This window comes from Onychomys torridus, chromosome 22, assembly GCF_903995425.1.
Source record: "Onychomys torridus chromosome 22, mOncTor1.1, whole genome shotgun sequence".
In the NCBI taxonomy this organism is placed as follows: Eukaryota; Metazoa; Chordata; class Mammalia; order Rodentia; family Cricetidae; genus Onychomys; species Onychomys torridus.
In genome coordinates this window covers 1,206,372-1,233,501 of record NC_050464.1, presented here as the reverse complement: position 1 = coordinate 1,233,501, position 27,130 = coordinate 1,206,372, and the positions used below count along the sequence as shown (strand labels likewise).

The 27,130-nt window shown below is 43.6% G+C and overlaps 1 protein-coding gene across 6 annotated transcripts in view; it reads left to right on the top strand.

Annotated features, from left to right (window-relative positions):
• Fry (FRY microtubule binding protein) overlaps positions 1-27,130 on the top strand; it is a 392,261-nt gene that overhangs the window by 223,654 nt on the left and 141,477 nt on the right. For all 6 annotated transcript variants that reach the window (XM_036171967.1, XM_036171966.1, XM_036171964.1 and 3 more), the window contains 9 exons: positions 89-168; positions 277-357; positions 8,609-8,777; positions 11,777-11,869; positions 11,964-12,062; positions 14,042-14,143; positions 24,040-24,143; positions 24,612-24,720; positions 26,558-26,644. In XM_036171967.1, the coding sequence (XP_036027860.1) occupies positions 89-168; positions 277-357; positions 8,609-8,777; positions 11,777-11,869; positions 11,964-12,062; positions 14,042-14,143; positions 24,040-24,143; positions 24,612-24,720; positions 26,558-26,644 (924 nt within the window). The remainder of the gene's footprint in view (positions 1-88; positions 169-276; positions 358-8,608; positions 8,778-11,776; positions 11,870-11,963; positions 12,063-14,041; positions 14,144-24,039; positions 24,144-24,611; positions 24,721-26,557; positions 26,645-27,130) is intronic.

The following is a 27,130-nucleotide window of genomic DNA, read 5'->3' as shown; positions in this document are numbered from 1 at the left end:
TTCACTGACTGCAATGGTTCATAGGTAATCAGTAGAATCACTGCTGTTGACAGGCCATTCCAAACTCAGCATCATCTTCTTTTTTCAGATTCCCCTTCATCCTGTAATCGACAGCTTAATACATGATATTATCAACCTGGCTTTCAAGCACTTTAAATACAAAGAAGGGTAAGATGATTTCTCTCCTTAGGGCAGTGACAAAGTTGAGTGCTTGAAACTAAGTGAGCTCTTTTCTGGGCACCAGATCCCTAACTTGTCTAATTCTGTCTCACTCAGGTACCTGGGTCCCAACACTGGCAATATGCACATTGTGGCGGATCTGTATGCAGAGGTCATCGGAGTACTGGCCCAAGCCAAGTAAGGGAACATCAGAGCCCCGGAGTGCCCTAACTGAACAAGGATTTGCATGGGAACTGGCACTGATTTTGGTATATGTGCCCATCCTGAAACCAACCAGAGCAATGGTTCCCAACCTGTGGGTCACGACCCTTCGGCGGTCAAATGATTCTTTCACAGGGGTTACATATCAGATATTTACATTATGATTCATAACAGAATCACACGATTCATAACAAAATTACAGTTATGAAGCAGCAAGGAAAATCAAGTTATGGTGGGGCTTCATCACAACATGAGGAACTGTATTAAAGGGTCGCAGCCTTAGGAAGGTTGAGCTACTGAACCCCTTCAAAGCAAGTCCAAACGAGCTGTTTCTTCTTGGCAATTTGGCCACTTCCCACTACATCCCTATGTCTCAGGCCATGGCTTCCAAGTAAAAATGGACCTGACCAAATTACTTTTCTCTGTGCTCAAATATTCCAAAGATGTTTATTGGCTTTTCCTGTTTTAGTTTTGTATCATCCAGGACCAGATAGTTACAATCCATCATCTGTAAGTGGGAAAATTCCACTCTCCAATGTCCCTTTTACTACAGACCTTACTTAATTCAGCTGAGCTAAAAATGCCCCAGACATTGTCATGGAAACAAGTCAGGGGGGAAATTCTCATTGCTAAATTTATCTGGCCCCAGGATGCTACTTAGCAGGCTAGAACAGAGCCCTGTTAGACTGTGAGCAGTGATAAACTTATTCCAGAAGTGACGTCACACCCTACTCACCAGCCTTCATTTATACAACCCAGAGGCAAGTCAGCCAAGAGCCTGAATGTCTAGATTAGGTAAAATGAGCTAAGGATATGGTATGAATTCAGGCCAAGCGAGCAGCTTACAGCAAGCGATGCCTCAGTCCTGGTGAAACACAGTCCTCAGAAAGACTTTTAGCTTCAAGAGATGGAATTCTTCTTTTTTTTTTCCCCCCCAAGATAAGATTTCTCTGTGTAACAGCTCTGGTTGTCCTGGAATTTGTACTATAGACCAGGCTAGCCTCAAACTCACAGAGATCTACCTGCCTCTGCCTCTCAAGTGCCAGGATTAAAGGTGTGTGTCACCACCCAGCAAGATGGAATTCTTTATACCCATACATTAAGGGAAGAAACTTCTTTCTGCAGTAGAAGACAATTAATCCAGAGACCCACAATTGATCGAAGTACAGTGAGAGACTGTGAGGTGCTGTATCACACTCCTTGTCTCTAAGGTTCAGGAGGCATCAGGGAAGAAAGGAATAAGGATTGTTAAGAGCCAGAGGTTATGGTTGCCTGTGGTGAAACGGGTTTGCTAGACATGACAGGACTGTTTCACGTCTGAACTCACAGCAGCTACGGCTCGGTGCATAAGACCCATGTAAGAACATGCAAGCCAAAATCCCCAGCATGGGGGTGGGGCGTAGTACTATTGGCAATTGATGACTGCTGGAGGAGAGAGGTTCAGTTTTCTTCAGGGATGTGGGACTGGAGAGTCTGCCCACACCCTAGTAGATCTTCCTTCACCTCCTCATACATGGGCACGGCTAAGTGAACTCAATGGGTTTTTAAAAGAGCACATAAAGTTGGGAAGGAAAAGTTGGGGGAGGGTGGAATAGGGGATAGAGAGTTGGAGGGGGTGGGGCTGGGTTTTATCAAAACACGTTATATACGTGTATGAAATGCTCAAATATTTAAAAGGTTTACAAAAATTAAAAATTATCTGTAAAACCTTATCAACTCACCTAAAGAGGAAAATGCTTAGCATTCTCTTAATACAGTCGTCTTTGGTGTGTGTACTTTGGTACCTTGTTCCCAAGGATACCAAAATCTGCGATGCTCAGTTCTCATGTGAACAGCACACACAGACTTTACCTATAAGCTCTGTTCTTCCTCCATACAGTTAAGTCATATCTGGGTAACCTAGAACCCCAATACCATGTGAATGCTAAGTAAACAGTTAACATGCTGCATTGTTTAGGGAGCAGTAAAAAGAAAAATATCCACCACCCCCGCCCCACCCCAGAGAAAGGGATTTCCTCACTTAGCATAGAAATACATAATTTATCCAAACAAACTTTTTACGTCATCATCATTATTCCCTTATTAGGGGGCATGGATAATTGGCAAGAGTTGATTCTCTCCACTGTTGGGTCCTGAGAATTGAACTCTGGTCATCAGGCTTGGCTGCAAGCACCTTTATTCCCTAAGCCCTCTCACTGACCCCTCCAAAACATTTTCAGATACTCCCACAGAAACCTCACCCAGTAAAAGAGACAAGACCATAGAAAACAGAACCGCCCACATCATGCCTCACGGTGATTTTTTGTCTCACTGTGATCCATGTTTCCTGCCCACCTGAATGACTTGTTTCAAAGCCAGGAAAACATCAGTGTTAGAAAGGGAAGGGAAACTTCTGGAGGCAGGCCACGGGCACAGGAGACAGTGCCAAGGTCAAAGGCAGATAGCGACAGAATCAAACCAGACAAAGTACACATAAGATTTAAGGGAGGGACAGAGGGGCTGGAGGACCTGACTTCAGTTCCCAGCATCCGCGTGGTTGGCTCTCACTGGCTTCTGACTACAGTTCCGAGGGAATACGCTGCTTTCTTCTGTCCTCCCCGGCACTGCGTGCCCTTGGGCCTGAGTCTGGAGTGTACTTTAAAAAAATCTATTAGGATAATTGTGGTTCGTGAGTCACTCAGGAAAGAAGAATAATGCATCTTAAAAGATTTCTACTTAATTGCATAGTGTATTTACTGGCATTAAACTGAATAGAGCTGCAGTTCTCTGGTAATTAATCCCTGTGTACCTATAAATGATTTTTTGTTTGTTTGTTTTGGTTTTTCAAGATAAAGTTTCTCTCAGCAACAGTACTGGCTATCCTGGAACCCACTCTATAGACCAGGCTGGCCTCAAACTCACTGAGCTCCACCTGACTCTGCCTCCCCAGTGCTGGGATTAAAGACATATGCCACCACCACCCAGTCTAGAAATCATTTTTAAGAGAAGGCATCAATATGTGTATTAATACCACCACACTCTGATAATCTCAATATTTTTCTTGTGATTATTCTAGCATCATCCTCTCATACTATAATTTAGAGAGTTTAGTATGCTAAAACAACATGAAAATAAAATTTTATGCTTCTTAGTTTTTATGAATAATGCATCACACTGGATGTTGTCAAATGACCACCCTTGTTATTCGGACTCTGAACAAGGTGAGAAGTAGTGTCAGGCCACATGTGATGGCTCAAGCCCATCGCCCCAAAACTCAGGTGACTAGAGCAGTAAGGTTGCTGCAATGTGGGGGCTAGCCTGGGCTACATAAGTTTCAGGCCAGCTTGGGCTACAGAGTGATAGCTATCTCAAAAACTGAAGGGAAGAGAAGAGGCAGGAGGAAGAAAGAGTAGAGGAAGCATCCCATCTAAGCACCAGGCAGCATCCAAAGATTACAGCAACCCCTGTACAAGCCCAGAGGCAGGATCCACTAAACCTACATAGTTTTTATGTTCACGATGCCAATTTGTCCTGACTCTGTTATAGCTGATTGTAGTCTTTTGTTTGTTTTTCAAGATAAAGTTTCCCTGTGTGTAGCCCTGGCTGTCCTGGAATTTGCTCTGTAGACCAGGCTGGCCTCAAACTCACAGAGATCCACCTGCCTCTGCCTCCCCAGTGCTGGGATTAAAGGAGTGCGCCACCACCACCCGCTATAGCTGATTGTAAGAAATACCTCAAATTAGTTATGTTCTAGCTCTCTCATTTCCTTGGCAAATTCCATAATTCCTTTCATTAAAGTTTTTTCCCCCATCAGTTATGTGTTGATAGTTTCAAAGTTAATTATAACTTGAGAAGATACTCTGGCCAGTCTGCTCTTAAAGTATTCTCAAATCTGACAGCCCATGAGACAGCCTCAGCCAGGCAACATGCCATCTTTATTGATAAATGGTGCAATCTTAATGTCATACCATGAAGTATGTCTACATACACCACTGCTTTATTGTTTGGCGGGGGAAGTACTACTTTCTTTGTTGTAGGAAGGGGAAAGGATGCATTGTTGGCTGGCACAGTGTGTTGAACTCCCCCCCACTTTATAAAACTGAATAATACTATTCTGATTTTACACTGTATACCAGCCCATCCCCCTCGTTATCAGGCTCTGTTTGGTCTCTCTCTTTTAGCAGAACTACATAATCCCCGGCTTTAATGTCTGGTTTGATATTGAGATATTCAAATAAAGTACCATTTTTTTCCTAAGAGAAATTAAGTTAAAATAGATTTTCTAAGTACTTGAGTTAAAATTTGATAGTTTGCTTAGATCATGATTGCTTCAAAGATTCATAGACTTGAACAGCAGGTTTTCTTTTCTTTTCTTGCATACCTATGTACTATACATTTTAAAGCAAAGGCTTATCTTCATGTGTTTTTCTTTTCTTTCCTTTTTCTAATGTACATGGGTGTTTTGCCTGCATGTGTGTGCGCGTACTATGTGCATGCAGTACATGCAGAGGCCAAAGATGGTATCAGATGCCTTGTAGCTGGAGTTACAGATGGTTGTAATCCTCCATATGGGTGCTGGGAATCCAACCCAAGTCCTCTGTAAGAACAGCTGGTGCTCATTTCTGCAGGCCCCTTTATGTGAGTTTCACAGAATACCACAAACTGAGCCATTGTTTAATTACTGTGTATGCTAAATATGGCACCAAATGAAGTATTAAAGGAAAGACCATGGCATAGACAAATGTATTCTTCTTTAAAACTCATTATGAAGGAAAATAGATTTTAAGTGGAAATAGATTTGCAAGTTACTTTTATCTTAAAATAGCATGTTTAAGCCACATGGAAATTTTCACATGAAAAAATAGTCATATCTCATTATAGTATTGACATACTGAATTACGTAAGCAACCTGCCTTTTTCCTAACTCTCCTTGTTTTAGCTGTGGATTAGGATTAAAAGACTAAACGTTTAACTGTGGGCCTTTTCTGTGAGAAATGCCTGTGTTCACCAGGAGTAGTGAGTCGATATTAATAACATCTCAACCTTGAAAAATGTTCTAACCATGTTCACTCTATGAGACTCTTCCCAATGACATCCTCATTGTGGGTGTGCAAGGGTGTGTGCACAGCTTGTGCTTAACCACCTCCGTGTCAACAGACACCACCACTCCTACGCAACTGATGCACTCGGCATGGTTACTTTGTACCTACTGTGTGCCTGACCTCGTGGACCTGTGTCCAGCCAGGTGTCAGACAATAGGATATTAAAACAGTGAACTGTAACACATTCAAGTTGGGGGCCTTTCTCCCCACACCCCATCCCCTTCTGTCTTCCTCTTTTTTTCCTTTTCTTTCTGTCTTTCCTTCTTTCTTTCTGTGGTAGTGGGACTTGAACCTAGGACCCTGCATATGTTGGGCGAACAAATGCTGTTGAACCTAGCTCCGCAAGCATGCTAAGTGAACACTCTGCCCTAATCTAATCCCAGCCCTCATGTTGGTGTTAATGCTTGCTTTGCTTGCTGGCTTTTTCTTTTGAAACAAGGTCTCTGTATGTTGCCCAGGCTGGCCTGGAGTTCCCTCTGTATCCCAGGCATCCTGCCTCAGCCCCTGAGTAGCTGGGATTATAGACCTGTACCACAGGCCAGGATGCAGTTTTGAGAGTCTCCTTGTATTCATCTACACAGACACTGTTTGGGTAGTTGAGGAAAATGTCCCAGCCTGTCAGGCCAGCCCACTGTCAAGCTGTAGGCATCAGCTGGCTAAGCAGTTGCCCACTCGGTCTATCAGCATGCTGGGGATGCTGTGACAAGAATACCACACTTGGGATCCTTACTGACAGACATTTCCTTAGAGTTGCAGACGTCAAGTTCAAGGTATGGGCAGGGATGATTTCCCTGTAGAGAAGTTGCCTTCTTTTTTTTCAGTTTCTCAAGACGGGGTTTCTCTGTGGAACTTGATCATGTAGACCAGGGTGGCTTTGATGTTATTGGAGTTTGGAATTTGTATTTAAAATGTTTAAGAGTACAGTTTTAAGTTTCCACTCAACTAGGTGTTACCTGACACCAAATCAAGCTTTCTAAATTTAGTAAAATTTACATTTTACTCTTTGCTGGTATCCTCATCTGAAATTATCACAATCCCTGTGATCTTTTTACTTGTAAACCATAACACAGCTGATATTTCCTCCCTTATTTCCACAGTATTCAAGAAATGTCAGCAATGCCAGGATGAGCCAGTTTGGAATGTTGTCTTGAAAATAGATATTTTATAGAAGTCCATGAAATGCCACCACAGGTCAGAAATGAGCCCTTAGCTATGACACCAGCCTGCTAAAGAATCCCTCATTCAAAATGCGTTCAAATCCTCGAATAGCCAGTAACTCTTCTGCTCCATTGCCCTTCTAAAAAAACATGCAGCTAACATGTAGAAAACCTACAAACTGCACAGTTCAGTAAGGCATGACGGGAGGGCACCGTGCGGCCGCTCTGGCGTCTGCCAGCCGGACATCCCTGTGCCTGCTTCCTCTCTCATGTGTCCTGTCATTTCTTCTTCGGGACGAGAATTGTGCTGAACTAGAAGACTCTTTTATTAAAGTTCAGCTTTCACGAGCACAGTTGCCCTTTCTAAGTGAAAGATTTGCTACATTTTCTGTCCTCCTGGCCTTAAGGTGGATTCTTGTATTATTATTATTTATTGAAACTTCGTTATAAAGAACTCCCAAATAAAAAACACCATGTGCCAACATTACCAACATCTACACATCTCAGTGACCTTGTGTCCATTTAGAACAGCCACTGGGAGGCTTCACACTGGATGTTACACTTTCAAGTATGTTTTTACATCTACATCCTCTGCCAAAGCCTGAGAAACCTGTGACTGAGTTAGAGCTAGAAATGCAACTCGCTTTGGTTGATTGGTTGGTTGGTTGGTTGGTTGGTTGGTTGGTTGGTTGGTTGGTTGGTTTGTTGGTTTGTGACAGGTTCTTACTGTGTAGCCCTGGCTGCCCTGGAACTTTCTCTGTAGCCAAGGCTGGACTCGAACTCATGATATCTACCTGCCTCTGCCTCTCGAGTGTGGCAATTAAAATTGTGTACCACCACACTTGGCCCAAACAATCAACTTTATATCCTTGACTTGATTTTAAAAACCTAATGATATTACAGGTGTAGGTGCAGGTGGTATTGCTCTTCTTCCCCAACAATTCAGATGACTTAAGCAGCGGACAGGGAATGCGCCTTTTTTACCTGTCTTCGCTCACCAGCTCATACCCTACAAGCCCATGCTTGTAATAGACAGCTCATTCCTATTTATCTTTTTTGTTACTGTGGTACCAGGAAACCAGGACTTTGTCAGGCAGGGCTAGTGCTGTGTGACTGAGATGCACCCCCAGTTGTCGGTTCTTTGAAACAGTCTTGCATATAGCCCAGGCTAGACTCAAGCTCATCATTCTCCTTTTTGCCTCTGCTTCTGGAGTGCAGGGGTCACAGGCTTGCACCAACCTTCACCCTTTCCTCTCAGATATCATTTCAATTTTCCCATTACTAGACATTTCCCTCAACTTAAAAATACATTTTTCCATGATCATTAACCTAAAATTATACAAGAACAACAGAAAACGTTGGCAATGGAAATTGGGGTATTTTAGGCATTATTTGAGATACAGGTCCAAAAATTATTTGTGGTCACTGTCAGAAATAGCTGATCCTGTAAGCTGCTTGCTGTCAGTCACTTTGGGCCCTAGGGACCTGCAAGTATTTCAGTGGTAGCTAAGCATGAGAAAATGGAGGGGTGTGTGTCTGTCTGGAATGCTTGAGTTAAGAGCTAAACCATCATGAGAGGGTTTGGACAGCTATAGAGCTCAGTCCAAAAGAAATGTGGACTGCCTTATCGACCAAGGAGAAGGGATGTGGACCATCTTATTGACCAAGGGGAAGGGATGTGGACCATCTTATTGACCAAGGAGAAGGGATGTGGACCATCTTATTGACAAAGGGGAAGGGATGTGGACCATCTTATTGACCAGGGGGAAGGGATGTGGACCATCTTATTGACAAAGGAGAAGGGATGTGGACCATCTTATTGAACAATGGGAGGAAAGGAGCCAGGTGGACCCTGTCAAACCCTTATGGTCTGATGGCCACTGCACTTCACCTGAGTTGGGGACCCCGTCACGACGCCCAGTCTTGGATGCCGGAGGCCCTGATGATAGTGACCTTCTTGACTGTTGGTAATCTTTTATGTTTTCTTAGGTTCCCAGCTGTCAAGAAGAAGTTCATGGCAGAGCTGAAGGAGCTGCGGCACAAAGAACAGAGCCCCTATGTTGTGCAAAGCATCATCAGCCTGATCATGGGGATGAAATTCTTCCGAATTAAGATGTACCCGGTGGAGGACTTCGAGGCATCCCTCCAATTTATGCAGGTAAGGTCCCTGAGCCACAGCTGTTTACCCCAGCTGTGGAATTCCTTCCAGCAAAATACTGCAGCTGGAATGTGAGAAACCTACACAGGCACGTTCAAACTTCTCAGCACTACGGCATGATGCACACGCAATAGAAACCATATTTCTTGTTGTAAAGAGCGTTTGCAGTATTGAGGGTTGAATCTAGCTAGGGCCTCGCTTGTGCTTCAGCAAACTCTGCCCCACTACCCTACAACCCCAGAACTTTTAAAAGTTTTAATTGTATCTCTTGGTTAACCAGGCTGGCCTCAAACTTGCAGTCCTCCTGCCTCAGACTCCCAGGTCACATTTTGTACTTGAGTCTTTTGCTTGCTGGCACCATGTAGTCTAAACTTCTGGTGATGCTGAGCCATGACAGTTATGGCATTTTCCAGGTGAGCCACACAGCCACCGAGGAGACCAAGGACTGTGCTGTGTACTCTGCTATTGTGGAAATTAGGGGTTTAAGAGAAAGTTCCCTTTATGATATGTTTCACTTAGGTTAAATGTATTGTTACAAAATGCCATTATTAAATCAAAGAGTGTCTGCAATTGACTATATATATATATATATATATATATATATATATATATATATATATATATTCTACCTTTTAGGTAAGTCACAAAATGCCTTGATACCAAATAATGAAGTCGCCAAAACGTAATTCCTTTTTCAAATTTCTAGTCACCTTGGGAGTTGGCGCACCATGGAATTTCCTTTTCTTTTCTTTTCTTTCTTATTTTTTTTTTCTTTTCACCATGAAATTTCTTATTGGTTGACTTTTCCCTTTCTCCTTCATCCACTGATACATATCACTCTGTGATTAAACCATAGCTGATTCTTTGGCCATTTATTCAGTGGCCCTATGCTGGCCATAGTGGTGTTCACAAGCATAAGGACTTGGATAAAGAAATCTGTCTCCTCTGTACCATAAGCGGGAGTCTTAACTTCGGATATCCCCGACTAGCTCATCATGATGTTACTTATGAGGATTTACCAGGATGTAAGTTTCCCTAAGAGAGGAAGGGAAAGAGCTCTATCTACAGGGGTTCCTCTGTGGCTGCTGTCACGTGATTTGGCATTGATCTTACTAGAGAGTTGAGATGTTGAATCAGGAATACAGGGCTCTACAGCTTTGGCTTCCTAGTTCCAAAGACCACAGTCAGAAAGAGACAACAGCTATGGGTGAGGACACGGGGGAGTTGGAATCCTCCTGCACTGCCAGCATGAGTGGCTAGAAACACAGCCACATGGGGATGCAGTACAGCTAGCTAGCCTTCCTGTTAGAGGCAAGTACAGAGTCACAAGAGATCACCACGCCAACAGAAGTGCCCGGGTAAGGCAAAACTTGATCAAGAGGGTATGTTCCAGAGCACAAGCACACTGGAAGAACCTGGTTCCCAAATGGGGCTTGGTGGGCAAAATAAGTGGAGTTACAGGAGCAGAATATAAGTATAACAATTTAGTCATAATGACCTCCTGAAACAAAGACATGATTGCAAGGTGGTCGTAACAAGGCAGTCATAGCAAGGTCTCCATAGCAACAGGTCGTCATAACAACCTTCTGAAACAGAGGTAGGGTTGCAAGATGGTTTCATAGCTTTTTGAAACAAAGGCATTGTTGTTTCCTGGGACAGGCAGTACAGAACCATGTGCAGTTAAGGTTACAGGTGGGGCACAGCCCAGTCCTTGAGAAACAGATTTGATTAGAAACAGGATGAGTAACTGCTCATGCATCAACCTTCCTGGGCCAGGATTCAGGGCCAGGCTCCCTTAGCACCGCCCGCACTCCAGCCTCAGCTACCTTACCTGCAAGTGGTGATGTCCCCAGAACTCGGTGGCTGTCAACTATTATCTTGTTCCAATCTCAGTTAACAATGCACATATCTGCCAGGAGTCCTAGCACTCAGCACTCAGGAGGCAGAGGCAGGGGGATCTCTCAGTTTGAGACCAGCCTGGTCTACAGAGTGAGTTCTAAGACAGCAGGGCTACCAAGAGAAACCTTATCTAGGAACAAACAAAAACCATACTCACAAAAAAATAAACAAAAAAGCAATGCACATATCTATATACCTGAATACTTACTTGGGAAATACTTATATACCTGTAGAAAATGGGACCAGGATCCTAGGACCCAGAGGCTCCATCCTACATGGTCAGTCTGTCTCACTTCATAGGCACAGATCATGCAATCTGGGATGAGATTTGGTGGTACAGTGCTGTACTGAAGACCTTAGGAATTCTTTTTGCTAGTATTCCTACTAATGACTGAAAATGAAGGATGGGAGTTGGTATAAACATGTGATAATCTAAGCCACAGGAAGTCACTCACACAAGGGAGAGGCTGGCAGGCCAAACTTCCTCCAGAATGAGTCCCTGGGCAACCAAAATACACTCCCTAGTAGGCAGTAGCTTCACAGGCAAAGAGAGTAGGGAAGTGTTCCAGAGGTTTCCTTGCATGAAGAGAAGCCATCCAGACTTGCTTAAGAAATGATGGGAATAATAAATACATCTAAAATGCCAGGCCTGCACGTAAACAGTTTTGTAGGAGGATGCTGTCAGACGTTGAACCTGACTGCAATTTACTGTTGGCTGCCTCTCTCCTGGGATCTCTGTTTATAGGCTGATCAAGGGCCCAGGACCCCATGGGGGGTTAAGGAAGCCATAGAAATCTGTTGGAAATGGATGGATGGGTGGATGGATGGATGGATGGATGGTTGGATGGATGGATGGATGGATGGACTACAAGTGTGGCTGTTAGTCTTTTTGGGTGTCTTTTTTTAAGTAGAAACAGGAAGACAAAGAGAAAACAAATCTTGGAAAGGTCCACTGGGGTCCTCACAAACATTTAGACCCCATGGTAGTCCTTGAATACAGTGATTTTTAATAGTTCTCAGAATATTCTTTGTCCGTGTACAGGATAATTGGGTTTATTCAAATGCACATTTCAACCCTGTTCCCTTTTTCTGCTTTCTAGGAATGTGCACATTATTTTCTAGAGGTTAAAGACAAGGACATCAAGCATGCCTTGGCTGGGCTCTTTGTGGAAATCCTTGTCCCTGTGGCTGCTGTGAGTTGTGTTTTTATTTCTAACAACTTCTTCAGCTAGGATGGCACACCCAATGGATTCTTGAGTAGAATATTCACACGAGTCTCTGTTGTAGGCTGTGAAAAATGAAGTCAATGTCCCCTGCCTCAGGAACTTCGTGGAGAGCCTCTATGACACCACGTTGGAACTCTCCTCTCGGAAAAAGCATTCCTTGGTTAGTAACCATGAGAGAAGCCAAGCACGGTCCCAGGTGGAGAGACTGGAACTTTTAGGAAGAAAATTGACTTAAAAGTAGGCAAAGCATGGGAGCATTGCCTCAATGTCTCAGTCTTGAGAGCTTGCATTTAGCACAAACCCATGAATCACTAACACATATCACCTCAGACGAACCTTCTAGTCCGATGGATTTGGCTGTTTACTTTAGAGACTGGCTAAACTGAGATTTTGTTTGAGTTTCTGAGAAGTTTTTCTAATCTAAAGGCTGAAGTTTATAACAACGGTTTCTCTTCTCCCTCCCAGGAGTGAGCCTACACTAGCTAATTCCTACCTAGACACTCAGAATCAAAGTTTACACAGAATGAGAAAGAGGTGGGGTACAGGCAGTTGCCTGCAGGCCAAGAGTTTCTGAAGATTGGGATGGAGTTCTTGGGGAGGCAATATATAGTTTTTCAAGTTGCTATGTGGTGAAATAAACTCTGGTAAACCGCCAGGTGTAATCATGGCAGTGTAAGGAAAGTCCATTGTTAAAGAGCTGGCCACAGCACTGGCCTGTGCTGGTCTCCAAAGCATGGGCATCCTTGTCAGGGTCTGAGCCGGTACCTAGCTGTTCAGCTGTTAGCTGTGACAATTTTGCTCATTTGCCTGCACCCTGTGGTCATTGTGACTAATTGCTTGCATAGATTGACTGGTATTAGAGATGTTTTCAGAGGGCATAGTAGTCCAGAGGACTCTAGGACTAAGTTTTTGCGAAGAAGAAAAATGCTGAGTTGAAGTGCAGACAAGCTCATCCATTGGTCATTGTTTCTTGCCAGTCCGAGCGAATAGGTGTGTTTCTCTTTAAATCTCCCCTAGCCCTCAAGGCGTGCCCTACTTGGTTAAGCAAAATGGTGGTGAGCTGTGTGTGTGGATGCGCGATCTTTGGATGGCTACTTGTTAGCTTTGCTGTCTTCTCCAGTTGCTGTGGGAAAGGGGCCCAGTTAGGCAGGAAAAGCACAGTAGCACCTCTGTTTATTCCATCCTGAGCAAATTCCTGCTGTGGTTACATTTGTCTTGGTAGTGTTTACCAGGACCATAACAGCTCTTTCAGGAATCTCCCTTAATTACCGGAAAATCGCAGGAGAAAGTAAACACGTGTATCTGCTGCTAAGACAAAGGACAAACTACTAGATATTTATAAGTGAAAAAGCCAATAACATTTTGAAACTGAATATGCCTTCATGGCTATTCTAGCTGGCTTCTCTGTTGCTGTGGAAAAAAAAACAAAAAAAACAAAAAAACAAAACAAAACAAAAAAAACACTAACTAAAGCAGCTTAGGGGAAAGAAGCATTTCTTTGCCTTGAGTTATTATCTATTATGGAGGGAAGCCAGGGCAGGAACTGGAGCCAGGAACTGAGGCAGAGGCCATGGAGGAGTGCTGCTTACTGGCTTGCTCCCCGTAGCTTGCTTGCTCAGCCTGCTTTTCTTATATAGCCTAGGACCTGCCCACAGTGGGCTGTGTCCTCCCTATTAATTAGCAATTAAGACAATGTCCCATAAACACACCCACAGGCCAATCTGGTGGAGGCAGTCCCTCCATCGAGGCCCCTCTTTCCAGATGACTCTAATTTTGTGTCAAGTTGACAAAAGGAATGAGTGGGGTGGTTGTTTTATTTCTGTGGTGGCTGAGAGTACAATCTGAGTTTCTAAGTTGGTTTTAAAAGTGCATAAGTGAAAATTGAATTAGTGATTCGGCCTTCTGTATCATTGTACACGAAGCAAACACATTACCGTGTGTTTATTCCTAGCCAGAGTTCTAGACGGTTCTGTCCGGTCATTATCAGGAAGCACTTAAGAGTTCTTGTGTTTATATAGCATTGCATTTATTTGGGGCCACACGACCACAGAGGAGGTAATGAAGCAAGGTGCAGGGAATGTGTGTTTCCTGGTTATTGAATTGTCAGTCACCCTGAGACCTCTGCTCCTTTCTTCTCAGGCCTTATACCCCCTGGTGACCTGTCTTCTCTGTGTCAGTCAGAAGCAGCTGTTCCTAAACAGATGGCATGTTTTCCTCAATAACTGCTTGTCCAATCTTAAGGTTAGTATTTTTCAACTCAACAACAACAAAAATATTTTATAAAAAAAAATTTCAATGAACTGTTATTTATTTTTGTGTGTTTGAAACAAGGACTTAACTATGTTGCCCAGGCTGGCCTCAAATTCACAGACCTCCTCCCTCAGCCTCCCAAAGGGCTAGTATTACAGGTAGAGGCCTCCACACCGCATTGCAATAAAATCCTTAAAGGAATAGATTCATCTGCCTAGAAATAAAAGATCTCTGCAGATTTAGGGGATATATATCTGCTCCAGAAAGAACCCCTTTGAAGACAGAATTAAAACAACCTTGTACAGATCTTCCTAGGTATGTAACTGTTGTCGTGTGTATCTGAGCAATAGGAAAATGAAATAATGGTTATACTTAGCTGACCTAAACAGAATTATTTCAGATATACTGTGACACCTGTCCCTTTTGGTCTAGGTAGATATTTTGGAAACAAAACTCTGTTCTGTGGAAAGATTGTTCCAGCAGAGTGTTGCCTCCTACCAGTCTGTGAATGTTTGTGTACTAACCACTTACTGCTCTCCAGGTGACCAGCACAGGTGTTGGGTGATCTGATGGGTAAAGTCACAGCCCTTGAGACCAAGGAGCCTATAATGAATACAGTTATGATAATTAGCTTTAAAATCGCCTTTGAATCAAATAAAAACATGCTCTCAATTTTAGTGACTAGTTGACACAGGACAAGTAGACAAGAACCCTCTGTAACATAAGAGCAGACACTTCTGGCATGATGATGCATGCCAATAATCCAAGCGCTGGAGAGGCTGAGGCAGGAGGATCCCAAAGTTGAGGCTAGCCTGAGCTATGTAGAGCAAGGCCATTTTTCAAAAAGAAAAAAGCCAGGAGCTGGAAAGATGGTTCAGCAGTTACAAGCATTGGCAGCTCTTATAGCAAACCTGGCTTCAGTTCCCAGCAACCACGTGGTGACTCACAACCACCTGTAACTCCAGTTTCAGGGAATCTGACGCCCTCTTCCGGCCTCTGTGGGTGTCAGACACACAAGTAGCACATAGATGCACATGCAGGCAAAACACTTATGCACATAAACTAAAATAAATGATTTTTCCTTTGTTTTTTTTGGGTTTGTTTGTTCGTTTGTTTGTTTGTTTGTTTGTTTTGACACACGGTTTCTCTGTGTAGCTTTGTGCCTTTCCTGGAACTCACTCTGTAGCCCAGGCTGGTCTCGAAATCACAGAGATCCACCTGCCTCTGCCTCCCGAGTGCTGGGATTAAAGGTGTGCGCCACCACCGCCCGGCATGAATTTTTACAGATTATTTTAAAAACAAAACAAGTGCAAATCAAATTCTCCCCTGTTGTCCAAAGCTGTGGCTCAGCTTCCTTTTCTGGTTCAATGTTTGCTACTTGTATTACAAAAAAAAAAAAAAAAACACTAAAAATTCTTGCATGTGCTTATACATGTTGCCTTGTTTTGTGTTTTGTTTTGTTTTTTCCCAAGACAGTTCACTTTGGAGAAGTACTTAAGATTAATTATGTTATTTTGTCATTTGCTGTAATTATATAATAATCTACATGGGCCTGATTTCAGCACTGACTAGGTCCTGGCTCTAAGAGCTCATTGTGAAATCCAAGATTGCAATCGTCCATTTCCTTCAAGTTGGCAGGGAAATCTCATAGCAGTGGGCAGCCAGTGAGGCTTTCATGTGCTGCACAGACTGAAATGCCTTTCAGGGTCATCAACGGTTACACAGTGACCACTCTCAGGCATTTATCTGAGCACCACCTAAGAGCCACCCAATGCCTCTTTCCCTATTTGGTCCACTTTGGCAGTTACTAACTCTAGTACTTCAAATGTATGTTTTACAGATAGAAAGTGGTCACTTTGTTCAAAACTGCACCCGTGAGTTTTTGTCAACGTGCTACAAATTAGAGTCGCCTGGGGAAAGGGAACCTCTATTGAACTGCCTCCATCAGATTGGCCTATGGACAAATGTATGGGGCATTATCTTGATTAATGATTGATGAGGCGGGGCCACCCCTGTGCTGCTGGCCCTGGGTTCTATAAGAAAGCAGACTGAGCAAGCCATGAGGACCAAGCTAGTAAGCAGTGTAAAGGGATTTTTCTTTGGGCTACCAGCTCGCAAAAAATGACATGGAGACTTATTATTAATTATGAAAGCTTGGCCTTAGCTTAGGCTTGTTCCTAACTAGTCTTATAACTTAAATTAACCCATATCTTTTTTTTTTTTTTTTTGGAGCTGAGGATCGAACCCAGGGCCTTGCGCTTGCTAGGCGAGTGCTCTACCACTGAGCTAAATCCCCAACCCCCCATATCTTTTTTTTTTTTTTTTTTTTTTTTTGGTTTTTTGAGACAGGGTTTCTCTGTGTAGCTGTAGCCCAGGCTGGCCTCGAACTCACAAAGATCCACCTGACTCCCTCTCAAGTGCTGGGATTAAAGGCGTGCGCCACCACTGCCCCTAACCCATATCTTTTTATCTATCTTCTTTTACGTGGCTCAGTTACCTTTACTCTCTACCACCCATCCTGTTTTCTGTCCATGTCTCCTGGTGTCTTCCGAGCACCTAGATTCTCCTTCTCTTCATTTCTCTCCCTAGAAATCCCACCTGTACCTCCTGCCTAGCTATTTGCCATTCAGCTTTTTATTACACCAATCACAGCAATACATCTTCACACAGTGCACAAATATCCCACAGCAAACGGTGTTCTCCGTGGCCTCTGCATCAGTTCCTGCCCACAGGTCCCTACCTTGGCTAGATGCTGAACTATAAGTTTGAGGCCAAAACCATTTCCCTTCCCCAAGCTGCTTTCAGTTCAAGTTTATCAGAGAAACAGAAAGGAACTAGAACAGGATTATTTTAATGATGAAGAATGCTTCTAACACAGCTTTCGAATATATTTAATACATCTGGAGTTAAAATTAAAATGTTTTGTACAGTAATTTATTGCTGTGGTCCAAGGAGCCATTCGGGAGGGATGGTCCAAGTTGTTCTTGAAACAGCAGAGCATTTTGCTTTGAAAATGAATTCTTTCAAAATTATAATATTCTTTAGAGCTCTCCTGTCAAAGCCCACAGGAAATCTGAGTAAAGGGTTATAAACCACCCCGGAAGGACGTGAGTGTAGACTCAGACATGCTTCCCTACACAGGCATTTCACTCACTAGAAGGTTCTAAAACAAGCATTGGTAAGATTGGGCAGAGCCTGCGGGATCAGTGCTACAGAGGCTGAATCATGTTCCAAACTCCAGTTCCAGCACCAGGTCCGCACATGCCCACCGCTGGTGTGAAGTGCTTGGAGTTGTCTGCACAGGGAAAGACCAAGTGTGAGCACTGAGCGACTCCGTCCGTGAAGAGCTTCAGGCTGTATTTTATAGAAGTCTTGTACTCCAAGAAACACAGCAGAGCCACTTGTTAGCCAAGATAAAGGCTCGGAGGGCCTGGTGTGATGGCTCAGTGGTTAAGAACACTGGCTGCCTCCAGAACCCACACCAGGTGGCTCATAACCACCCGTAACTCAAGCTAGGGGACCTGCCACCCTCTTCTAGCCTCTGTGGGCACCTGCACACACACACACACACACACACACACACACACACACACACACACTCTCTCTCTCTCTCTCTCTCTCTCTCTCTCTCTCTCTCTCTCTCTCTCTCTTACAAATAAGGACCTTTAGAATAAAGAAATGTAAGGAAACCAAGATATGATAATGGGCCCCTGTGACCCCAGCTTTAGGGAGACTGAGGCAAAAGAATTGCCACCTTTTCACTACCCCCCATCTTTATCTTGTCTTCTTTTCGTTTATGAATTTAGTAAAGGATCTTATTATATATTCATCCTGGGCTACATAGAATCTTCAAGCCAGCCTGGGATCCAGACCAAGAGCCTGTTTCTAAATTCACAAGTAAATGTGAGGTTATATATATATGGGTAGTAAACTGTTAGAATTCACTGCCCCAAGGGCAAAAGATATTCAAAGTGCTTGATGAATTTCAAGCAGAATAAAGTTCTGTCATTTATCTTTAGATCTGAGCCCAGTAAGGATTTGAATGAGACGTTTCTAATATCGCTAATATATAAACACATTCTAACCCCCATTTTACACACTCCATAGAGAGGAAATACCTGAAGAAAATAACATGGCTTCAAAAGCAAACTTTACCTTGAATAGCTTCGGGATTTTACATTTTCTGTTACACCATTCCATTACAAAAGGTACCAAAGCCTTTTGAATGTAGCCTTTCCACACTCTCTTCCCCTCCGGCCTTCTCTGCCCCGCCCCCCATGCTTCAGAATGAGTGGCCCAGCATTTGCACCCTCTGCGTTCACCTGGTAGCTTTCTCTGGGGTATTTTGCAAGCTCAGCTGGCAAAGCGCATTCTGACTTACGTGAAGTAGAGGGGCTGTGCACACAGTCGCACATTCTCAAAGTAAACCTGCTCATTTGACGGCAGCGCCTTAGTCTGTCCTCATCGCGAGATGGAGAGGAGCAAGATGCCTTGGGAGCACGTACCTGAAGTCTTTGGTACTTATATTTAGTTAACTTAGTCACCCGTATTTATCAAGATGCCACTGCAGCATGATGGGGAACTTACAGTTCCTTGTCTTTGAGACATGCCCACCTCTCAGGAACTCTTGGTCAGTTATTTTTGTCTGTTGGGTTTTATGTCAGAATCTGGACATATTGAGCTGTATGCAGTTGATGCCTACCTTCATGTCCGTCATACAACACTTAGCTGGAAAGAAGGAGACACACTTTGAAATGTTAGTGGTACTTTTAAAAGGTCATGTTCATTGCACTGATGATTACTGCATGCTAATTTTTTATCTTCCAAACTATGTAGTTAGGATCATTTTAAATTCTCTTTTCTTGAACAATAACAATAAAAGAATATACCAGTGAGGTCTAGATATTTTTTAAAGGAAAGAAAAAAAAAAACCTTGAAGGTCAAGAAATTCCCTTCCTGAGATAGCTCAGTGGTTAAGAACACTGGCTGCTCTTCTAGAGGACCGAGGTCTGGTTCCTAGTACCCACATGGTGGCTCACAACCATCTGTAACTCCAGCTTCAAGGGATCCTTATCTGGCCTCTTCAAGCACTTCTGGCATGTGGTACACATACATACATTTAATTCAATTATATAACCAATAGCCACAGATCTCATTAACTGCACATCCATTAAGAGCTGCATAAATGGTGGCAGCTATATATACATTGTCATGAGGTCATGATAGTGCCCCGGGCCACACTGCCAGTGTTTTCCTGCATACTGTTTCTTCTGAAACGCTGTATAGGTCTTTAGTTGAAGATTAGGCACTTTGTAGTTGGAGAAACCAGAATACCTAATAAGAAACAGTTCTCAGGCTAGAGAGATGGCTCAGAGGTTAAAAGCACTGACTACTCTTCCACAGGTCCTGAGTTCAATTCCCAGCACCCACACGGTGGCTCACAACCATCTGTGATGAGATCTGGTGCCCTCTTCTTGCCTGCAGGGACACATGCAGGCAAACACTGTAATAATAATAATAATAATAATAATAATAATAATAATAATAATAATTTAATAAAAAGAAACAGTTCTCCATCTGTGTCAGTCACCACTGTGCTTAGGCTCAACAGCACCTCCCCTTGGTCAGAGTCTGGAGGTGCAGTCCAGAAGTCTGCAGGTTCCTAAACAGCCAGGTGACTTGATGCAGAGTCAGGTGACAGGCCAGGGGAATCGTTGGTCGGCGGCAGAGGGTGTACCACTGGTGAGTCCAGCTGCCACTGTCTGCTGACCTCGATCCCAAAAGGCTTTAAGTGAACTCAAAACCGTGAAAAAGCTGCCAAATCACTGATGAGTGCCAAGGTGACATGTTAGGTCCCGTGGAGATTGGCACTAAAGCCCATTGGTGTCCTAAATGATTTTCTCACCAAGCCTCAGAGCCATTCTAAATTCACACATGTTCATTAGTGGTTAGTTAATAGAGACAGATTCTAAAGAGAGGACTGGCCTTTGACTTAGAAACTAAAACCTTGGACACTGAAATTAGTGGTGTGAGAATATGCCAATCATGACTTCATCCTGAATACATCTGTTGGATACATAAAGGAATACAAAGACAGATGAGGAGAAGAGGCTGTCTTCAGGTAGAGCAATCCACTGCCACAGCAACACTGCTGTGTAGCACTGAGTTATTTTAGGCTACTGTAGAAATCTGTGTATTTGCACACTGTAAGTATCCTGGGGCTAGACTGCCTCGGTCAGACTCTGGCTCTGCCCTTAATTGGCTGTGTGGCCTTATGTAAGTCATTTGACCTCTCTGTGCCTTCTTGATTTACTCATCTGTAGAATGAAAACCACTTGTCTACTCTGTATATTTTTGTGAATATCCGAGTTACTAACTACCAAGAGCTTTTCACCGCCTGACGAGATGCCTGAGGTAATCCATTTAGAAAGGGAAAACATTTGCTTTTGACTCATAGTCATGGAGATTCCTGTCAAGAGGCCCTTTGCAGTCTATAGTAAGCAGCACATCTGGATGTGACAAGGCAAAAGGGCTCACCTGGTTGCCAAGGAGATAAACAAGGACTCAGTTCCCACAATCCTCTTGAGCCCAGTAAACTGCAGATTGCCCACTAAATCTCTGCCTCCCAGCAGCTCCAGCTCCCAATAACACTACAGTGGGCACTAAGCCTTAAATCCTTGGGTTTGAGGGGGATTTAACCATAACAAACTCTGAGGGTAGCGTCTGACGTAACCAAGCAACGTGTACCACATGCATTCCAGCTTCTGAGATGACGGTTCTCACTAAAGCAGAATTCCCAGCCATCCCTTGCTAGCTAGTCATTTGTCCCTTGAAGGTTGAGTGATTTGTTCTCAGTTGTCAACCCTCAAATGATGCCATGGTAGTATAAAGAGCCCTGGGCCTTCGACCTGCGTTTAAACACACTAGACTCTGTACCACGGCACTATCTCGGGGGCCAGTCCTCACACGTTACCACACACTTTTCTGTGTTCTACCACTGTTTGTTTGGGGTCTTGATACGTATTTAACCTGCTGGACAGTGGTCACTGGGGATGGAAAGATGAGCAAATGGAGTTGCCTGGAGCTCACAATCTGACAGGAAACTTGCAAAGAGCAGAAAACCATGAGGAGAATCAGCAGGGCCACCGAGAGCCTCTCCAGGGCCTGTGGTAGGAGGGTGGCTTCTGGGGCTGACCAGTCAGGATTTTCCTAGTAGAGTTTGCTAGGGAAGCATCCAAGCATTTAGGGAATTGTAGAAGGATGCTATGATATGAAGGGTACCTTACCTTGAGGTAGGGACCAAGGTGGTCCCTAGCCAGGCATGCACCACCACCACCCGGCACAAACATGATTTTTAAACTTCTTTATTTTAAGGGTATTATTTAACTGTACAAAGAATAGAAGAGAGACGCAGAGCCAGCTGCAGCAGTCACTGTCAGCATCCGGAAATGGCTGCCGTCAGTTTTTACTACCCACTCCATTGGCAGAACCACATTGCTGTTCTCTCTTTAGGAACACTAGAGATATCAAGCATGATCTTTTTTATTTATTTTATTTTTTGAGACGATGTCTCATATAGCCCGCACTAGCTTCTAGAGCCAAGCATACTTCTTATCTCCTGCATCTACCTCCTAGTGCTCAGATTATGAGTCTGCCACACCATGCCCAGCTTTGGGCAGTACCAAATATTGAACCCAGGGCTTTTTACATGCTACTCAAGCATTCTACAAACTGAGTTACATCCACAGCCCAAGCACAGCTGTGGGCATGAAAGAATATCGGTGAAAATCAGCTGTACCAAAAAGAGTGAGAGTCAGAAGGTCAGAGGGACTACTAAAAAGTTTAGGGGCTGGAGAGATGACTCGGAAGTTAAGAGCACTGGCTGTTCTTACAGAGGACCTGGGTTCGGTTCCCAGTACCCACATGGCAGCTCATAACCATCTGTAACTGCAGTTTGGGGGGCGCCCTCTTCTGGTTTCTTCAGGTACTGCACCTGTGGTACACATACATACACGCAGGCAAACTTTTATGCGCACAGAATAAACATAAAGTTTTTTTTAAGGTTGAAATAAATCAGAAAGCATTGAGAAAAGCCATTGGAACTAGAGATTTCGGTCCACAGTCAGGTTGAGATGATACAAACCCTCATGATTCACGGTTGGAGCTCTATTATATGAGAGAATTTCAGATGAGATACCATGCACTGTGCATGCTGAGAAAGAAACTTGGTAAGGGAAAAGATGGTCCCACTGTGATGGAGACAGGTGCTGGTGTGGGCTCAGAGTGCACAGCATCGTTAAATGAGAGGAAAATTTACATGTAACAGTATTGGTTTCATCTCCACTTAATGAATCATATCATTGTACAGATCAAATCATTAACAGGCAAAAACCTATTTTAAGCCCCATATATAAAAAAGCACTTCCCAAAAGTTGAATTCTCCACCCCTTCCTGAGCTAGACAGGTACATACAACATTTATATAGAAGGGTAGGCATGCAACAATGTGAAAAATTTTTAATTTTTTTTTTTTTTTGCTTTTAAGTACTAATATATGTTATTTTTATTGCTTTTTAAAATCTGGTACCGAGTACTGAATTCAAGCATTGAGCATACTAGGCGGCCGTCTTATCACTAAGCCACACCCTCGGCCCCTATTTTGCAATTTCTTTTTTTCTTTCAATTGCCTTACAGGGATCTGCTGTATTTTGAGTTATATTCCTGCACACGCCCAATTCCTCCTCCCCTCCCTTCCCCTCCCCCCTGCCAATTCCCTCTGTCCCCATGGATAATTTCACTTCCACGTGCATTTAATATGCACATACTGGACTTTACATGACTATATAAAAGTCAGGGTCACGAATGAGCGAGAACGGAAAACATTTGTCTTTCTGAGACTGTCTTAAGCCACTCAGTCGGATCACCTCCAGCTGTACCCACTGCCTGCAGACAACGTCACACCACTCCTCCTTGCGACTGAAAGGGAACTCCACTGTGTTTGTGTATCACGTTTCCTTGTCCATTTCTCTGTTGCCAGATGCTACATGGAACACTGTGGTGAAAATGTCTCTGTGAGGGGACTAGGTCCAGTCACAGTGCCTAAGTCAGCTAGGACCTGGTGTCCTCTAGATAAATATACAGCACTAACGTAGCTGGGTCTGACGGAAGACCTACTTAAAAAGCAGTAGACAGTAGAATGTACTATAAGACTTCACTAATTAAACTAATACACCATTCTATCTATTTGGGTAGACAAATAGAACAATAAAAAATTAATAAACTAGGAGCAGATATAAATACATACTAATAAATGAATATATAATAATTTTATATTAATTTTATCGTTTATTTTATTATAATGATATAATATGATGTTAATATTTATTAGTAGTAGTACAATAAACTAAGCAGATACAAACACAAAATCTCTCCCATACCACCCTAAGACACAGGGGCTATTTTCTCTATGTCTAGGTTATACCATGGTGTGTAGTCCATGCTGGTCTCAGTAGGCATTGGAGAATAATCAGATGGAACAGGGGATAGAAAATACAAACAATAACAGTACTGTAAAGGACATCATCTGCCATGGGAACAACATCCGAGTCTTCTGTGAATGCTATGCAATTCTTTTGGTTGTTTGGCAGTCTCTTGAGTTTCCATTTTGGCAAAGAGGGCTTCCCATGGCATTCCTGTCTCACCATCACGGTCATAACCCTCGTGGATGATTTATCTGATGAACACTGGAAGGCAGATGGTCCAGCAGTCCCTGGTGATGGCATGTGCCTGCCGTCCAAACATTCCAGCCTTTTCCAAGCTCTTGAGGGAACACTCTCCTGCATGGACCACCATTCAACAAGTAACCCTACATTTTGGATTCTGTTACAGAATAAAGACCCCAAAATGGCTCGAGTCGCCTTGGAATCTCTCTACAGATTACTCTGGGTTTACATGATTCGAATCAAATGTGAAAGCAACACTGTAACTCAGAGGTAAGGACGGGTGTGTGCTCCGGGGAGCGGGTCCCTGGAGTCCGGCTGGGAACCGTACTGCTCAGCCACTACACAGGGTGTTCTCCTGGGTTGTTACCTACCCTGGCCCATCTAAAACATGCTCAGAGCTGACGGTTCCTGCATGGCGGCGTAAGGCCTCAGAACTTCCCGGCTGCCTCTGTAGCCTCTGCCAAAGCATTGGTCTCCACCAAGACTGACAGGGTCTGCTTCTGGACAGCATTTGGCACTGTGAGGAGGGAAACCACTGTCTTTTCAAACTGCCCTGGGTTTTTTTAAAAGAAAAAAAAAAAGGTCTTCATAGAGTAATTATGCTAATGGAAAGGGTTTGGCTTTTCTGTGTTTTGTTTTGTTTTTAATCCTCTGAAGATGAAATGTGCGCCATCTCCCTGACAGCTAGATCTCAGCCAATCTCGATTGTTTTCTCTCTTTCCTGCCCTTATCTTCCAGCCGACTCATAACCATCACCACCACGCTTTTCCCCAAAGGGTCCCGAGGCGTTGTGCCCAGGGATATGCCTCTGAACATCTTTGTGAAGATTATCCAGTTCATTGCCCAGGTAATGCACACATTTCTGCCAATCTTCTTCAGGTGAGGTAATCAATGAAAGGGGCCACAGTCATCCTTAATGTGTCCAGACTTCTTAGAAAGGGATTATTTTCCCACACAGCTGGCTCATTTGCTTCCAAACAGTCAGGTGAACACATCAAGTGCCTTCAGCATCTAAGGAAGAACCGAGAGGTGGAGTTGAAGTGATTCATCTGAGGTCACAGAGCCCACCAGTAAAACAGCCATGGCACAGATAAGATCCTGGGTCAGTCCCAGCGATGACAGAAAAGAGAAAACTTCGGTGACAGAGACGCTTGGGTAATCCCTTCCCACTTTCCCCAGATCTCTGTTCTGTATTCTCCAAGTTAAAAGGAGGCAAAAGGTTTGGTATTTGGCAGAAACTTAATTTTTTTAAAAAAGACAATCGAGTGAAATTGAAGAGTAAATAGTAATTTTCCAATTTTTCTCTGTGAGGAGAAAATACTTTCACGGGGAGATTAGCATTTATCAGTTATGCTCAAAAGCATTCTAGTCACTTTACACATGAATTAATTTACTTTAAAAAGAGAGTCCAGTAACATTAAAGCTAGTTTGGCTATAACTTATTATTCAAATATAAGATTTCTCCTTGGGGGAGGGGTTGGTGGACTGAACCCAAGACCCCACTCATGCTAAGTGTTCACCCTACTACTGAATCGCACCCCAAGTCCACTGTTTCATTTATTTATTTTTGAAACAGTGTCTTATTTTTTTTTAACCCTGACTGGCCTATGACTAACTCTGTAGACCAGGCTGACCTCAAATTCACAGTCCACCTGTCTCTGCCTCCCACGTGCTGGGCTTAAGGGCACGTGTCACCATACCCAGCTGCCCTTTTCTTTTGGAAATACTTGGTGAGTACATTCTTTGGCCCCCACTTTGACCTCTGTGACTTACACACACACTGGGAGTCTCCCATCCCAACCCGGGCTTTGTCACCAGCAAACCTGCCACCTCAAACTAAAGAACATCTTCCATCTGTAAAGTGAGGGTAGAAATTCTTGCCCAGTGTGCCACAGAACATTGTATGCTGAAAGGAAATTGCAGGTTTGCAAAGGTTGCTGAAGTGCAGTTGGTATTAATATAAAAATGTAAGATTTGGTGCATGCTGTTTGATACATAGCATCTCTCTCTATATTGGGCCCATGAGAGGTTTCTTTCATACATATCCTTAGAGAAAGTGCATTGCTAACCCTGCAGATGAAAAATTTCATATGCATTTTCTAAATGTAGTCACACGGTATATGCATTTTGACTATTCTGGAATACTGTATATAAAATGAACATGTGTCTTAGTCGTTACTAACTTGTATGATCAGGTTCCACCTTAAATGGTATGTCTTATGTCTTAATTCTTCTCCCCCCCCACTCATTTTTATATATGAGCCAGAGGATGTTTTCAAAGTTAAGGAACAGAGGGAAACAGTCACTGTATAGCGACATCATTACAAATATATTTCTCAGCTGAGTATCAAAAAGTTATCAACATTTGTAGTACAAGTGGAAAGAATCGAAGCCGTCTTTCTTAGGTCCAGACGCCCAGGTGTTGTGTGTTTTTGGTGTTTGGCTCTGTGTCTCCAGCCTCAGCCACTGAGCTGATTCTATGTACTGCATAAGGAATGCGGCCCTAGGGCAGTTCTGGTGCATCTGGTCTTCCTTCAGGGGCTCTCCAGGAAACCATAAAGCCAAGCATCACCTCAGCCCCTCAGCGGCCGGCTTTTGCTTGTATTTTGTGTTAAACTCAGCATTCCATGTTTTATTTTTGTTTGGTTTCTACCCACCCCCACCCCCACCCCCATCCACCCCAGGAGCGTCTGGACTTTGCAATGAAGGAAATAATTTTTGACTTTCTCTGCGTGGGAAAACCAGCCAAGGCTTTCAGCCTCAACCCAGAGGTATGAACGACTCATCTATTCGAACAAAGCACTTATTCACAGAGCCCATCCCTTTGCTCTGAAAGTCTGGGGCCCTCGAGTCGGGGGGTTGGGGGTGGTACCTCTCAAGGGTCTTAAGACACAGGAGCTGTTTTCTCTATGTCCCGATTTGGGCGTCCGTTTCTCCAGAGTAAAACTTGAGGTGAACTGATTCAGGACGACCCATTGGCCGTGTGCTGTGGTCTTTGGTCTGGTAAAATGGAATCATTCTTGCCTCAAAGAACGTGAAGACAAAGATTGGCAAGTTTCATGTCGGGACGCCATGAGTAAATGGACAGAGGGCTAAGATTATACAACACAATGAACTTAGGTAGCCAGTAAACAAATGCGCTTCCATGACAACATCCCAGCTCCAGGGCCAGGCACCTCGCGGAAATGCGTCCCTGGTAGGTGTTACATTCGTGTGGGGCTCTTGGCTCTGCAAATGAATGGCAGTTCAGTCTTAAG